The 15,014-nt window shown below is 33.1% G+C and overlaps 1 protein-coding gene across 1 annotated transcript in view; it reads right to left on the bottom strand.

Moving 5' to 3' along the window:
* LRRC40 (leucine rich repeat containing 40) overlaps positions 1–15,014 on the bottom strand; it is a 48,847-nt gene that overhangs the window by 13,454 nt on the left and 20,379 nt on the right. The window contains exons 5-10 of the mRNA XM_032426291.1: positions 14,295–14,418; positions 11,043–11,185; positions 9,226–9,398; positions 7,553–7,640; positions 7,390–7,435; positions 2,125–2,230 (exon numbers count right to left, since the gene is read on the bottom strand). Coding sequence (XP_032282182.1) covers positions 2,125–2,230; positions 7,390–7,435; positions 7,553–7,640; positions 9,226–9,398; positions 11,043–11,185; positions 14,295–14,418 — 680 coding nt within the window. The remainder of the gene's footprint in view (positions 1–2,124; positions 2,231–7,389; positions 7,436–7,552; positions 7,641–9,225; positions 9,399–11,042; positions 11,186–14,294; positions 14,419–15,014) is intronic.

Below are 15,014 nucleotides of genomic sequence, written 5' to 3'. Positions count from 1 at the left end.
AAAAAAAAAAAAAAAAAAGAAAGGCATTGTAATACAGATAGGTAAATAGAGCCTAAATTTAGTTTTTATGCCTTCTACCTCTGTTGTAGGGCTCTATTTTCTCTTGTGCAAATGTAGCATTTTTATCTTTTCAATCAGAAATGCTCAAATCATGGGGAACTGATTTACTGTAATCAAACATTGAAGACTCACACTCTTTAAAAAAATTTAGTTGACAGGGGCGCCTGGGTGGCTCAGTCGTTAAGCGTCTGCCTTTGGCTCAGGTCATGATCCCAGGGTCCTGGGATGGAGCCCCGCATCGGGGTCCCTGCTCTGCGGGAAGCCTGCTTCTCCCTCTCCCCTCCCCCTGCTTGTGTTCCCTCTCTCTCAGTCTCTCTCTGTCAAATAAATAAATAAAATCTTTTAAAAAAAAAAAAAATTTAGTTGACAGCATTTATGCCTTGATATTGGGAATTCATTTATATTTTATTTATTTATTTTTAAAGATTTTATTTATTTATTTGACAGAGAGATAGAGAGAGAGCACAAGTAGGCAGAGAGGCAGACAGAGGGAGAGGGAGAAGCAGCCTCACCGCTGAGCAGGGAACCCGACCTGGGGCTCGATCCCAGGACTCTGGGATCATGACCTGAGCCAAAGGCAGCCTCAGCTTAACCAACTGAGCCACCCAGGCGCCCCAAGGAATTCATTTATATTTTAAATGGAATATTCCTTTTCAATTAAAATCTCCGAGGAAAATAAACTACAATAATTTAGAATCAAAACAATCTAAGATGTATGATCTTCAGTGCTATCTTTATAACACTTTTGTGATATCTGTGACTTTAAAAAGTGGGAATGGTTATCTCGAATAAAATTATAGATTATTTGGAAGATTAAAAGCAACAGCATATGTAAAATACCTAGTATAGTGCCCAGCATAGAATAGGGACTCAATAAATCGTATCCATTCAGGGTTGAGGGAATAAAGGCAGAGAAAAAAAAAATTCTAAGGCAGGAATCAAGTCTGTCTCATCATCATTCAGTGTATTATGACACCTACCATAGGATTTGAAACCTCATAGGTTCCAAAAATGTCTACTGAATAAATGGGTATATTATGTGGAAGAGAAGACATGCTAAGCTGCCATCTATTCTGAGAAAAGAGGGATACAAATATAAATATGGAAGAGTACTATCTTGTGTTACAGTGTCAAAGAAGGAAGTTGGCTTAGAGTAGGCATTTCTACATACATCAGAGTGTCAGACTGGAGGTGGAAACAATGTGAATGAAACAATAGATCTGAAATAGAAACTGTATCCTGACCTCTGAGAAGGTGGTTCCTACTGCCACATTAAGGAAAACAGGCCAGACACTGATGCTTACTGTTAGATAACTGAATAACTCTGGTCACCTGACTTGAACTTCAGTCTGTATCCTTTTGTATTTTCATTAGATGATATCCAGACATAAGCTAATCACTGTGGGAGCCTTGACAGTATGGGTTAATTTTATCATTGTTGCCTAGATAGTACTGAAAGAATACTTAACAACCTTTGCATAGGTATCTTCTTTCCCCAATCAAATACACTCCCATAATATAAACATTTTTAGGCTTTTATCTCAATTTATATACCAACATTCCAACTGTTCCAGGTTTAATACATATGTACTAGAGCATAATACTATTATGGCATATTATTTGGCTGAGATGTATTAATGGGGTAAAACCTCTCAAGCTTTGCCTGCTTAAGGTCTTCATTAACTAAATGATACTAATTTCTTATTTACTAGTAGAGACGCTCCAATATAAAATCCTCTCTTGATGCTGGTTACTGAGTCAGAAAATTTTATTACCAAACAATACTCTCACTCTTATTTTATAATAAAATGTTATTTATTATAAACATGTCAATATTAATAAACATCTATCTCTTAAGCATAATAAACACAAATCACTGAAGGAATGGTATTTTAGTTCACTATAATTTTAATATGCTTTTATCTCATCACTGTTCTTGCAATTGCTAATACTCCAAGTACTGATATACTCTGATGAATTCTTCCTCATCAACTTTCCTTTTATCTGAAGGATTATTTCTCAAAGTTTCCTATATGTTCTGCAGTGTTTAAGAAAATTACATACCTATAGTCTAATATTTTTAATGTTATGATAGCGTGTACGTTGACTCTGGATTCACTTGGTAGTGTCATGGCAGTCTCAAGAGAATCACTTTGGCTAGGTCCATCATCTGGCAAGAGAAAAGTTGTATGAAACCAATATATATAATATAAAGTCATTTTTAAATTCTTGAATATATATAAAAATGGTATACATAATTTCTAGATATTATTGGTAAGAATGTCTTTAGTCATATACTTTATTTCTATAACTCAAACCTAGGTCTAGAATTTAATATTTAATTAATAGAAAATAGATAAAACTATTATAATATGGCTTTAAAATCTTTTAATAAATCCTACCAAGAAAATTTGGGAGTAGGAAAGAACCTTCAAATAACTACAATCTCTCAGAAGAAACAATGACACTAATCCTTCCTCTTAAGAAAAATAATATGGTCTATTAGAATTTGTTAACAAAGGAAAAATATTACTTCCCACAAATGTCTATCAAATAGGCATACACCTATCTTCTTCGGAGTTAGGACATATGGAAACTGATTATCCTCGATCACTTGAAACTGGGGGATTTACATAATTGAGTAAGCTTTTGGTACATTATTCATGTTAAGAGGTTTTTTTCAGCAAATGCAAGACTTTATTTTCAATAGAAATTACTAACATACATGCATACTTACACACTCACACACAATTAACTCCCTCATAGTTTCCAAAGACTGTTTTAACACTGCCATCATATGGTATAAAGAACAAAACAAACATAAATCATACACATCAAAAAGAAATGGCTTTGTGACTTATTGGCAAAAGAGACTTCAAGCCATCCAGACAGAAGCAAAATAAGACTATTAATTTTCAACAATGTGAAAAAAATGAAATAGTCCTAGCATTCATCATACGTTAAGAGCATAAGGCATACCAAAAGAACATAAAACAATTAGTAGTATCTCTGATCTTGCTTCAGCCCAGCAGGCATTTAATGAACATTTGTTGAATACTATGAAGTATATTTCTCTTGCATGGAGCTCATCAATTATTCACTAATCAATATCATTAAGCTAGTATTTCTTATGCAAATATCATATGGATATTTTGTTCATAGAAGAAGCACAGAATAAAAGACAGTATCAAATAGAAATAAAAGACATCAAAATATTTATTAGTATTAAGTAAATGCTTTGGTATTTAGAAGTACCCTAGCATTTTGGTTATGTCATTTTAAAGAATATGTAATATATATTGCCAAATTACATCAGCAGATAGGCAACATTAAACCAGCAACAAAACCCAGCATTATTTTTTAAATATACGTGTATACTAGCATGACAACATACTGAGATGAGTATTCTCAACACTTTCCAAAGAGCTACCTTTAATAATCATATTATATGTTAAAAAAAAAAAAGAAGAAGAAGAAGAAGAAGAAGATAGCAGGAGGGGAAGAATGAACGGGGGGAAATTGGAGGGGGAGACGACCATGAGAGACTATGGACTCTGAGAAACAACTGAGGGTTCTAGAGGGGAGGGGGGTGGAGGGACGGGTTAGCCTGGTGATGGGTATTAAAGAGGGCATGTTCTGCATGGAGCACTGGGTGTTATACGCAAACAATGAATCATGGAACACTACATCAAAAACTAATGATGTAATGTATGGTGATTAACATAACATAATAATAAAAAAAAAATCAGCATCAAGAAGAATGTAAAGAGGGAGCCCATTATCCCTTGGGAGGAGACTATACTAGATAGACTTTCTTTTCATTATATATCCTTGTATATCGGTTGAAATTTTTTTTACCATGTACATTTACTGACTTTTTAGTTAAAAAGCCTAAGATGGCAATATTCCCTAAATTGATCTACAGATTCAATGTAATCCCTATCAGAATCCCAGCTGACTTCTTTGTAGAAATCAACAAACTGATTCTAAAATTCATGTGGGATTGCAAGAAACACACAATAGCTAAAACAAGACTGAGAAAAAAGAATAAAGGATTTACCCTTCCCAACTTCAAAATTTACTACAAATCAATGGTAATCAAGAGACTGTGGTACTGGCACAGGACAGACATACAGATCAATGGAATAAAATTGAGAGTTCAGAATGAACCCTGTATTTCTGGTCAAATGATTTTCAACAAAAATGACAACACCACTCAATGAGGGAAGAATAGTATTTTCAACAAATGGTACAAGGAAACTGGATAGCCACATGCAGAAGAATTAAATTGGATCCTTATCTCATACCATATATAAAAATCAACTCAAAATGGATCAAGTACTTAAATGTTAGAACAAAAGTATAAAACTCATAGAAGAAAATACAGGAAACAATTTTCATAAAACAGGTTTTTGCAAAGGATTTTTAGACATGAAACCAAAAGTGTAAGCAAAAAAGAAAAGGAAAAAATAAATAAATTGACTTCATCAAAATTAAGATTAAAAAAACCTTTTGTATTTCAAAGGACACCACCAAGAAATGAAAAAACAAACCCACAAAGGACTAGAAAATACTTGCAAATCATGTATCCGACAAGACATTTCTATCCAGAATGCATAACGAACTAGTATGACTCAATAATAAAAAGATTAAAAAAATTAAAAATTGGGCAAAGGATCTGTCATGAACATACATGCAAAATTCCTCAACAAAATACTAGCAAGTTGAATATCAAAAAGTATTTTAAAAATTATACACTGTGACTAAGTGGGATTTAACCCAGGTATTTAAGTCTAGTTCAGCATTCAAAAATCAATTAATGTAATGTTTCACATCAACAGGCTAAAAAAAGAAAAATTATATGGTCATATCAATAGATGCATAAATAAACACTAACACTCCTTTATGATAAAAACTCTGTTTTTTCTACAAAAAACCTACAACTCACATCATACTTAACAGCGAGAAGCTTGAAGCTTTCTCCCTAAGATTAGGTACATGGTAAGGATGCCCCCTCTCACCACCACTCTTTCTGAACATCATACTGAAATGTCCTTGTTAATGCCATACAGTAAGGAAATGAAATTAAAAGTATATAAATTGGGAAGGAGGACATAAAATAGTCTTTGTTCACAGATGACATGATCATAGGTAGAAAATCTAAAAGATGTGACAAGAAAAACCTGAAACTATTAAGTGATTATAGTAAGGTTGCAGGATACAAGGTTAATATATAAAATTGCTTTCCTTTATATCAATAATAAGTAGAATCTGAAATTAAAAACACAATACTAATTACATTAGCATCCCCCAAATGAAATACTTATATATAAATATAACAAAATATGTATAAGAGTCTATGAGGAAAACTATAAAACTCTGATGAATGAAATCAAATAACTAAATAAATGGAGAGACAGTCCATACTCATGGATAAAAGGTCTCAATAAAGTCAAGATGTCCCTTCTTCCCTACTTGATCTATAGATTCAATGCAATCTCAATCAAAATCCCAGCAAATTATTTTGTGGATAGTGACAAACTGATTCTAAAATTTATATAAAGCAGCAAAAGACTCAAAATGGCCAACACAATATTGATTGGAGAACAACAAAGTTGGAAGACTGGCACTATTCAACTTGAAGACTTACTATAAAGCTACTGTAATTGAGACAGTGTGAAACTGACAAAAGAACAAATAGATCAATAGAACAGAACAGAGAGCCCATAAATAGACCTCCATAAATACAGTCAACTCATCTTTGACAAAGGAACAAAGGCAATAAATACAATGGAGTAAAGATGGTCTTTTCCACAAATGGTGCTGAAACATCAGGAAATCCACATGCAAAAAAGAATAGATTTATTCATAACTGCCAATACTTGGAAGCAACCAACATATGCTTTAGTAGGGTAAATAAATAAACTATAGTACATCTAGACAATAGGTTATTCAGTCCTAAAAAAAATGAACTATCAGGCCATGAAAAGCATGGAGGACACTTAAATGTGTACTACAAAGTGAAAGAAGTCAATCTGAAAGATTCCAATTACACGACATTCTGGAAAAGGCAAAACTATGGAAACAAGAAAAAGATTAATGGTTGCCAGATATGGAGTGATTGAGGGGATAACAGGATAAATAGGCAGATCACAGATTTTTAGGGCACTGAAAATACTTTGTATGATATTACAATGGGGAATATATATCAGTTGTCCAAATCCATAGAATATACTACACCATTATGATGTGTCAACGCAGGCTCATCCGTGGTAAAAAATGTACCATTCAGGTAAATGATTTTGATAAATGGGGGAGGCTATGCATGTGTGGGGGCAGAGGATATATGGGAAATATCTGTACCTTCCTCTCAATTTCATTGTAAACCTAAAACTACTCTAAAAAAATTAAGTCTTTAAAATTTTTTTTTATTATTCTGATATGACTTCTGACTCATATCATAATAATTAAATTTTTCTGGAGGAGAAAGCATACGTGGAAAAGAAAGGAAACTCCTTGATTGGCAGGAACTAAGAGTCTTAGAAAATTACGTTAATTTATTTGAAGGTCAAGGTGGAAAATGAAAACTGCTGAAGTATGTAATTATCTTATTCATTTAACATACACTGACTGGCAATATGGTGCTAGGTTAGGCTGTGCATAACCAACAGAGTCATGAGCTAAATTAACAGTTGCTGTATTTAGCCACTTAGTTGTAGAGTGTTTGTTATGCAGCAATACACTAGTATAGCTTAATTTTTTTAATACTCTAGTGTATTCTACAATGATATACATAAAATAAAAATTGGGATATCGTACACTTTAGTGAAGCATTAAAAATTAAATGTATAGTATCATTTTCTCTTTTGGTACATATTCATGCTAAATTAACATATCCTGAAAAATGTGTTTTATCTTTACACTTGTCAGAACTTAGCAAAACTATGCATGAAGCAGATATTCAAATAACTATTAATATACTTCCCAGTCAATAGCATTCATATAGTATATCATAAAAGTCAAGTTTTGCTCTTTTTTTCAAAATTAAAGCACTAGGATGCTTACTGAAACTTTGTTATATTTTCCAATTCATACACTGTAACACAAATCAAAGAAATTAAGGAAAAAATATTATTATTGTGAATTTAAGGATGTTTTTATAACTTCAGCATATTTATGACCTGTATGGATTCAGAATTAGAACCACACCTGCCAGGCACCATTTCCTCTAATTATTTACACCCAAAATACATGTAAATTTATGTACTGTTAGCACTTCACCGCCTTTCATACTATCCTTCAAAATATAGGAAAAAAATAGAAAAGCACCTTTAATCTTGCTTCGCAGATATTTTAAGACTTCTTGGGTTCCTTTCTGAAAAGGTGGAGAGAAGACACATATTCACCAAGATATACCTTGCAGTTTCATAGATCAACATGCATGTTTGAATTTCAAATTTAAAAACCAGAACTGAATTCTAAATATGCTTACATTTATAATTTCTCTTCGTATAGTTCTCAAAGGATTTCCTTCTATTGCCAGAAATTTCAAATGAAGTTTTCCCAGTGAACAGGGTAGACTACAAAAAAGATTAAACTGATTTCAGGGAAAACATGAAGAGTAAGTATAATTCAACCAATAGTCGACTATAAAACTAACAACATATGACAAACTATATATCATATAATAGTGTCAAAGAGAGCTCAGGTAACATAGGCCTAAAGTATCTCCCTTTGAAATGCTGAACATGTAAAAGAAAAAACAGATTTGTTTTGAAATTGTCATATTGTGACTGCTAAAAAAAAATGTGAGCTACAAAACATTTGCTAAGTAAAAATTGTAAAAAGTAAATTTGAATGAATCAATGATTCAAGATAGCCATACTCAAGGATACTAAATGTTTTGATTTTTTTCCTTCAAGTAAGCAAATGAAATTCTTCCCTAATAACCTAATATTATTTAGGTTATTTATTAGTACAAAAACACTCCTATCCCAAAATTACTGTGATCAACCTACAATACCAATTTATTTAATGAGATTATAATCAAACTGCTTCTGTTCTTAATCTTTCAGTAGCTCCCCATCTCTTAATGAATGAAACTTACTCTTCACAGGCATTTTAAGGACCTATTCTATATGGCCTCAATTTACCTTCAAGCCCTAAATTCTTACAATCTCTCTAATTGTACCCTATTTACCAGGTCAACTTGATTCCTTGTTGTTCTCAATATACCCCTACAATTTCCTGAACTTTCAAGGTTTTCTTTGTGCAGTTTTGTCCCACCAAGTCAATCATTCTGACCACCATACATGTGCACTTGAAACTCAGGGTCATCCTTTAAAGATCATATGGTGGGACTAGAGTGAGGCATGACCCTGAAGGTGAGTGTGCTCTTAAATTCTGTGCTCTAGGCACTTAACTTGCCTCACCCTAGTCCCAGTCCTAATGATCATCTAAAAACGTTTTTTCTGGGGTGCTGGGTGGCTCAGTCAGTTGGGCATCTGCCTTCGGCTCAGGTCATGATCCCAGGGTCCTGGGATCGAGCCCCATATCAGGCTCTGTTGTCAGCAGGGAGCCTGCTTCTCCCTCTCCCTCTCCTTCTGCCTGCCGCTCTGCCTACTTGTGATCTCTCGCTCTGTGTCAAAAAAAAAAAAAAAAAAACTTAAAAAAATAAATAAAATAAATAAAAACGTTTTTTCTTCTACAAAATCTGCCCTGATTCCTCTCAATAAATTGCTGATACCTCTATTTCCTTTAAGCCCTCAAAGCATTTTATATCTCTCCCATGGCTTTACATTCATTTAATAAATTCAACAAAGATTTGTCAGGTACCTTCTAAATACCCAGACACTGATCTAGGAGTTAGAGATAGAGCAGTGAACAAAACAGATAAAAACCCTGACTTCTTAGTTTATGTTCTAAGTGGATGAGAGTAACTTATAAATATATCTGATTCTATTAGTATTTTAAGCTTGCTGCCAAGGACCAAATCTAACCATTCTTTGTAAGTCTGCATATGATACTTGTTCAATAAATGTTTAGTGAATTCAATTGAGAAAAAAGATCTCTACGTGTTTTTTTACAAATCTTATTTACTTATTAACTTATGAATTTTAAGCAAATGCAGGTATGATTTCTTATTCCTTTGATCTTTAAACTTACCTACTAATATCATTGTTGCTTAGGTCAAGCCTTTCCAAAGACTGTAGTAGTGTAATTTCATCTGGAACAGATTTTAACTTATTATCCCGCAGGTCTAGCACAAGGATAGAATTCAGATGCTTAAGATGTTCTGGCCCTAATATTTCAATCTGGTTTTCACCTACATGTAATTCCTACAAAACCAAAGATGAATCATATGTATTTCTGTATTCAATTTTATATTAGATAATAAAAATAAAGTTGAAATCTTAATTTCAAATCACTGAAAAATACATGGAAAAAAACATGTTTCTAATTACTAAGGTGCTTAAGTTTTCAATTACAATTAAGCTAAAAATGGTAAAAACAGAACATTTTCAAGGATTTTCTGATAATTTAAAAATAATTAAAGATATAATCTGGCAGAAAGTTCAAAGTTTACAAACCAAAGCACAGTAATGATTTAGTAGTTACATTTATAGAATTAATAAAAATACAAATCCAAGAACGACGATGATAAAAAATTTAAAGTTTAAAAATAAGTTGGAATGAGCATAAAAAGTTATAATCAGTTTGTTGCTATTTCTTTATTTATTTGAGAGAGAGAGAGCACGCAAGTGAGCAGGTCAGAGGCAGAGGGAAAGAGAAAAAGAACCTTCAGGAGACTCCATGCTCTGTGAGGAGCCCTACACAGGGCTCCATCTCACAACCCTGAGATCATGACCTGAGCAGAAACCAACAGCCAGACCCTTACCCAACTGAGCCACCCAAACATCCCTCATTAGTGATTATTAAATATAGTGATTTCCCATTAACAGAATCTATAATTATCAGATGTATAACTAATCTTTAAATAACTTTTTCTTTTTCTTTTTTTTTTTTTTTTTTTAAAGATTTTTATTTATTTGAGAGAGAGAGACACAGCGAGAGAGGGAACACAGCAGGGGGAGAGGGAGAGGGAGAAGCAGACTCCCCGCTGAGCAGGAAGCCCGATGCGGGGCTCGATCCCAGGACCCTGGGATCATGACCTGAGCTGAAGGCAGACGCTTAACGACTGAGCCACCCAGGCGCCCCTAAATAACTTTTTCAGTTCCTTTTAAAACTGCCACCATTCTGTTTAAGAGAAGCCCTTTTAACTCTAACACATAAAAGTATACATGAAGGAAAACAAAGCACGGCAAATTTAAAAGACAATGTTAATGCTATATACTTAAAACCAAAAGAAAGTAATTAATTTTAAACAGACCCAATTATGATTAGGTAAACATGAGCAGTGGCAACTTACAGAATTAGATACATATTCCTTCCTAGTACTCCAGGTGTCCTACAGTATGACTCCACCTTACTATGTTAGCCTCATTATCTACCTCTCCAGTTATATACTACTCCTCAGATGAAATGTACAAATTCCTATATTTAAGTTAATTATTTCTTTAAAAAAAAAAAATCTACTGCTGGGCGCCTGGGTGGCTCAGTCAGTTAAGCGTCTGCCTTCAATTCAGGTCATGATCCCAGGGTCCTGGGATCGAGCCCGGCATCAGGCTCCCTGCTCAGCAGGGAGTCTGTTTCCCTCTCTCTCTCTTCCTCTGCCCCTCCCCACTGTTCGTTCTCTCTCAAATAAGTAAATAAAAATCTTTTAAAAAATTTACAAGCTTCTTAAAAAAAAAAATCTACTGCTAACAATACCATTAACATAGTCAAACTAAAATTCTGAAAAATATAGGAAAAACATAGCACTTATAACTAATACATATTCCCAACGTAAAACAAGATTAAAAATTTCATTTTCATAATTAACTTTTGGAAAATATATAGTTTAATAATCATCTAAATATTACCTTTAATAATCTACAAGAAGGAAATTCTGGTAGAAAACGTAATTTATTCCTCCGCAAATAAAGCAATTCTAGTGACTCCATGTTAGCCATTTCAGGGGGTACAGCTTCTAAGAGATTTGAATTACAATCCAAATGCTTTAATCCTATAATACATAGTAAGTGAAAAACAAAAATACTTTAATAAAGAGAAAAATATTGGTCTATAATTGTATGCAGTCAATAAAGTGTACATCACCATGAATTACAAACCCATGCCACTGTATACTGCTATAATAATAAAGAATACTAGAATACCACTGAATGACATAAACATAAACTGAGATTGCTTTTATACTTAATTATAATTAAAGAGATATGACATTAAAAATGATGTTTAATAATGGTCCAAGTCATCTTTGTAATGATAAAAAACAAAATACTCCAATACTCTGTTAAGGTATTCTAAAATATACAAACTACAGACTATGAGATATTATTTCCCTCAGTAATTATACATCTTTATTTTTTTTAAGATTTTATTTATTTAGAGAGAGAGAGCAGAGGGAGGGGCAGAGAAAGAGGGAGAAAGAGAATCTCAAGCAGATTCTGCAGTGAGCATGGAGCCTGACACAGGGCTTGATCTCACAACCCTGACATCATGACGTAAGCCAAAATCAAGAGTCAGCCGCTCAACCAACTGAGCCACCCACGTGCCCCAGTAATTATACATCTTTCAAAAGAAAAAGTTTAAGGTAGTTAAAGACATACATGCATGCACACTAGCTATATGAATGGATGTCAAATAACTGGCTAGTAGTAGCTTAGACACATGTATTTAAATTTGGCAAGTTGACTTTCTGTCAAAAAGCCTTGGATTTCTATGTTTGTCCTCCTATTCTTCCATCTATCCATACTGTCTCTTTCTCCCTCCGTCTTCTTTCTTTTCTTTTCTTATTTTTGTTTAAATTACATGCTTTCTCTAACATCTTAGCTAACACTATGGACAAGAATGCATACTATAGCTCAAGAAGGATGTTCTTACTCGCAGCATCTCTCTTACCTCCTGGATCTATCTTTCTTAAAAAGGCATATAAGAAAACAAAAATGGAAAAAAGTAAAGGTCTTCTTTCCCTTAAGAATTCAATAAGCAGCTTTCTCCCTAATACATATCACAGATTCTTCTACTTACGATGGCCACCACATATTTTCCACAATTCACTCTCAACCCTCTAGTTCGAATAGGTGATATACACTTTACAACTTTTTTGCTGTACTTTGAGCCTATCAATTTTAACATAATGCAAGACTGAGTTGATATTGCCTTAGACTGCTTCTTTTAGTATTTAAAGATGCTAACTGCTTTCAAAACAAATGTAATAGTACTACTTTCAACAAATACTATAATAATTTATGTATTATTTGACTAGAGCATTTTTAAAAATGTCACAATTGGGAGCCTGGGTGGCTCAGTCTGTTAAGTGTCTGCTTTCAGCTTGGGTCATGATCCCAGGGTCCTGGGATCGAGCCCCGCATCGGGCTCCCAGATCAGCAGGGAGTCTGTTTCTCCCTCTGCCTCTGCCTTTTCCCGTTTGTGCTCTCTCTCAAATAAATAAATAAATAAATATAATCTTTAAAAATAATAATAATAAAATTAAAAATGTCACAATGTGATTCACCTCAAATCCAGTAAATTCTATAAAGAAAAGTTTGTTTTAAAAGTTAGACACTATAGTTTTCACAACTGTTTGCATTTAAGAGCACTGAGAATATAAGCAGTGCATAGTGGAAAGAGCAATGGGGATGGAGTAAGAGGATTCAAGCCTTATAGAACTGTTGTGATTCAAGCCTTGGCTCTACAATATATAACATAATTTCTAAGCGAGGTTTATGAATTTTTAAAATGTAAAAAATATTCATCCCCCTAACTTACATCCTCCTAACATCACAACTTTGTGATGGCAAAACAATATATGTAAAAGCATTTGAGTTATAAAGAACCACACAAATGTTAGATGTTGTTCTTGGCGTCCAGTCATTAATAGTGAAGTAACAACTAAATGTCCTACTGGTGATAGTTTAAAAGTATCACTGTCATGGCTAAAGGAAGAAAGCATCTGATCATTAATTATATAGTATATTGGAAAAACTGCTATAAATTCAAAGTATTTTTATACTGATTTCCCTCTTTTCTCATCTCTCAAGATATGTTCACCCAATTGATGAAAAAAATCCAAGCTTCTTATATATTAAGATAATGTATTTTATGTTTAGCTCTACTTTTTAATACCTTTATTGAAAAATGGCAAAGATAAGCAAAGTCTTAATTACCGGTGTCCCAAGTAAAGGTTCCCCTAAAATATCAACTGGATTTATGGAAGATTTAACTTATGTATTCCTATTACAAATGACAAATGACTACTAATATAAGTAAAACAGCACAATTTTACAAATTTATCTCAAAATGATTTGTAATCAACTATATAAAATCACTCCTATAACTTCTACAAGATGGAGGTTTAAAAAAATGAAGAGGGCTTATATCTGATTAGCAGAAAAGACTAGATAAGGTAAATAGTGTACAGCTGACACACAGTATGTTCATCAACCAAGAAATAATAATAGTTTGCTTTTAAACAAAAAAATTCACTATAATGATTTTGCCCTCTAAATCAAGAATTCTAAGATAATTAAGTATAATTATTTAAAAGGTACTGAAATGTGCCTTTAATTTCTTTATCCCTTAATACTAGTTCTAGAATATGTTAAATATGATGGTGATATGGTAAACTCCAACAGAATCACTATTTTAACCTTTTTTTTTTTTTTTTAAATGATTGACCATTTGGGCAAAACTAGACTATCTCCTGGCATCGTTACTTACGGACCACGAGGAGGCTACAGCTGTAACATAACCACAAGTAGAATCACCTATTAAAGGGGAATAACCTCTTCGTGAATGTTGAATAAATGAAGAGATAACATAGCTCAAAACCCTAATCAATATCTCAGGTATATAATTTTACCATAACTCATAATCATATTTTATTTTCCTCTTTTTAATATGCCAAAATATGCTTTTGGTGGGAACTGTTTAGGAAGTTAAGCTAGACAATAATGGTCTGGAGAAAATCTGACTACTTGCTATTATTTGCTTGACCTGCATAAAATTTATTATTTTACTTCCCTGTAACTAACAATATTAAAATTTATTTTTCTAAATATAAGTTGCACCAACTTCACATTTATGTATGTTTTAAAATAGAGAAGATTTACTTTTCATTCCACTTATTTCTGCTGGCAAACTCTTCAGCTGATTACTGGAAAGATTGAGTCGTACCAGACTGGAGAGAGAAGAAAAACTAGCAGGAACAGTTGTAAGACGATTGTTGGAAATATCCTTTAGAAAGAGAATGAATGAATCAATCAATTAATCAATCAATAAATAAATAAATAATTGATCCCTCAAAGGGTTTCCAGGATTTTGAGGAGAATGCAACATAAATAAAGACTATTTCAAAGGTGATATGTTTTGCAACCCTCATTCACTGACAATTTCACAAGTTGTTTGTCATTCATTACCTCAGTATTCTATTAGACCCCTATGTGCCCAGTAATGGAGCAGAAAGGAATCAGAATGAATTCTGACTTCAGAAATACTTTACATGAGGGTTTCTGTTATTACTAAGTCATGCTATATCATGCATCATGTTTTTAATTAAAAAATCCATTTGTCCATCTAATATTTAGTGAGTACCTAGGATAATTAGGCAAACTGTATAGGTAAACTGTAATATGAAAAGAAAAATGTCTTTGCAGAGAAAAAAAATCTTGAGAGACAAAAAATAAAGCTGAGAAAACGGACATTTTAATTTTTAAGGAAAAAAATATTCCCTCTCGGTTCTTCTGCAGACCTCAGCAAGTCTGCTTTGACTAAGTCCAGAAGTTTACTCTACTCTCTGCTTTTCCTTCATTCAAGCTTGCCTAATTAATGTC

This window comes from Phoca vitulina, unplaced genomic scaffold, assembly GCF_004348235.1.
Source record: "Phoca vitulina isolate PV1807 unplaced genomic scaffold, GSC_HSeal_1.0 scaffold2, whole genome shotgun sequence".
In the NCBI taxonomy this organism is placed as follows: Eukaryota; Metazoa; Chordata; class Mammalia; order Carnivora; family Phocidae; genus Phoca; species Phoca vitulina.
The sequence above is the reverse complement of the archived record's forward strand: the minus strand, read 5'-3'. Positions and strand labels throughout refer to the sequence as shown.